This window comes from Carlito syrichta, unplaced genomic scaffold, assembly GCF_000164805.1.
Source record: "Carlito syrichta isolate Samal-C Ts95f unplaced genomic scaffold, Tarsius_syrichta-2.0.1 Scaffold309435, whole genome shotgun sequence".
Classification (NCBI taxonomy): Eukaryota; Metazoa; Chordata; class Mammalia; order Primates; family Tarsiidae; genus Carlito; species Carlito syrichta.
Genome location: NW_007253531.1, coordinates 88,223 through 89,588, shown reverse-complemented (window position 1 = coordinate 89,588; position 1,366 = coordinate 88,223). Strand labels below are relative to the sequence as shown.

Below are 1,366 nucleotides of genomic sequence, written 5' to 3'. Positions count from 1 at the left end.
CGGGGCGGCGGGGGCCGGGAGCAGCCACTGTACTCCAGTCTGTGCGACAGAGTGAGACTCCAACTCAAAAAAAAAAAAGAAAAAAAAAGAAAGAAAAGTTATTTAAAAGTAAATTAGAGAAAGAGAAAGGAGAGAGAAGATTTACCTCCCCAAGGTGGTGGAGGGTGCCAAGCCAGGAAGCATGGCGACAGCCACAGCTCTAAGAGCACATGGCCACACCAGAGTCTAGCAAGGCAATGGCTGCTGGGTGCTTGTGGTTGAGTCCTTTTAACCATTCCCCTTGATGGGGGAAGATCATTAAAGTGATCGGGTGGTGGTCTGCTCCTCGTCATTACAAAGGGGCAGACAAGTGCAGGTACTGATGTCAGATGCTGGACAGCAGGCCTTCAACTCCAGCTCTTAGTGCTGGAGGCTAAAAACTAGAGAAGGATGCCTGGGCTGGGGCAGGGAGGCTATGTTAGATGGAGACAGCCCTTGGCTAGTGGTGCGGTGGGGGCGGGGCAAGGGGGGGTATCAATCTCGGCCTCTCACCTTGAACTTCTTGCCCCCCAAGGTCTGTATGTCACTCTCCTTGCCAATGGTGAACTTGTTGGTCATGGTGTGGCCCCCGGCGTAGTGCTGGGACCAGATGAAGTCCTGCCCGTTTTGCTGCACCTCCGTGATGATCTTGAAGTTGCGGGCCTTTTCTATCACGTCGCTGGAGAGCCCTGGGCCAGGGACAAGCAGAACAGATATATAAGAGGGGCCTTTCACCCTGAGATTTGGGGAAAGTGCTTTCCTCTTCCAGAGCGGGCTGGCCTGCCGGGTAAGAGTCCAGTGCCTGAGACAGATAGTGCATGAATAAAATCCAGCTCTGCCACGAGCCATGCCGCCGGGGGCAACTCATTGTCAGTCTGAGCCTCAGTGTTTTCATCTGCAAAGTGGGAATAATAAGGCCCATCTCACAGGGCTGCTGCAAAAATTAAATTCAATGTGATCATGTCTTGTGATGCTGCTGGCACAATAATAGCCAATCTGGCCGGGTGTGGCAGCTCATACCTGTCATTCCAACACTGTGGGAAGCCCAGACAGGATGGTTTGAGCTCAGAAGTTCGACACCAGCCTGAGCAACTAGTGAGATCTCATCTCTACACAAAATTTTAAAAATTAGCCAGATGTGGTGAAACGGGTCTTTGCTTTGGTGCCAGCTACTCAGGAGGCTGAGGCAGAAGGATGACCTGAGCTCAGGAGATGGAGGGTACAGTAGGCTGTGATGGTGCCACTGCACTCCAGCCTGGGCGACAGAGAGAGACCCTGACTCAAAAAACTATTTTTTTTTTTGAGTTAGAGGCTCACTCTGTCGCCCAGGCTGGAGTGCAGTGGCTGC

At 52.3% G+C, this 1,366-nt stretch overlaps 1 protein-coding gene across 1 annotated transcript in view; it reads right to left on the bottom strand.

Annotated features, from left to right (window-relative positions):
- Positions 1 to 1,366, bottom strand: part of FABP6 (fatty acid binding protein 6) — a 7,303-nt gene that overhangs the window by 3,675 nt on the left and 2,262 nt on the right. The window contains exon 2 of the mRNA XM_008067239.1: positions 532 to 707. Coding sequence (XP_008065430.1) covers positions 532 to 707 — 176 coding nt within the window. The remainder of the gene's footprint in view (positions 1 to 531; positions 708 to 1,366) is intronic.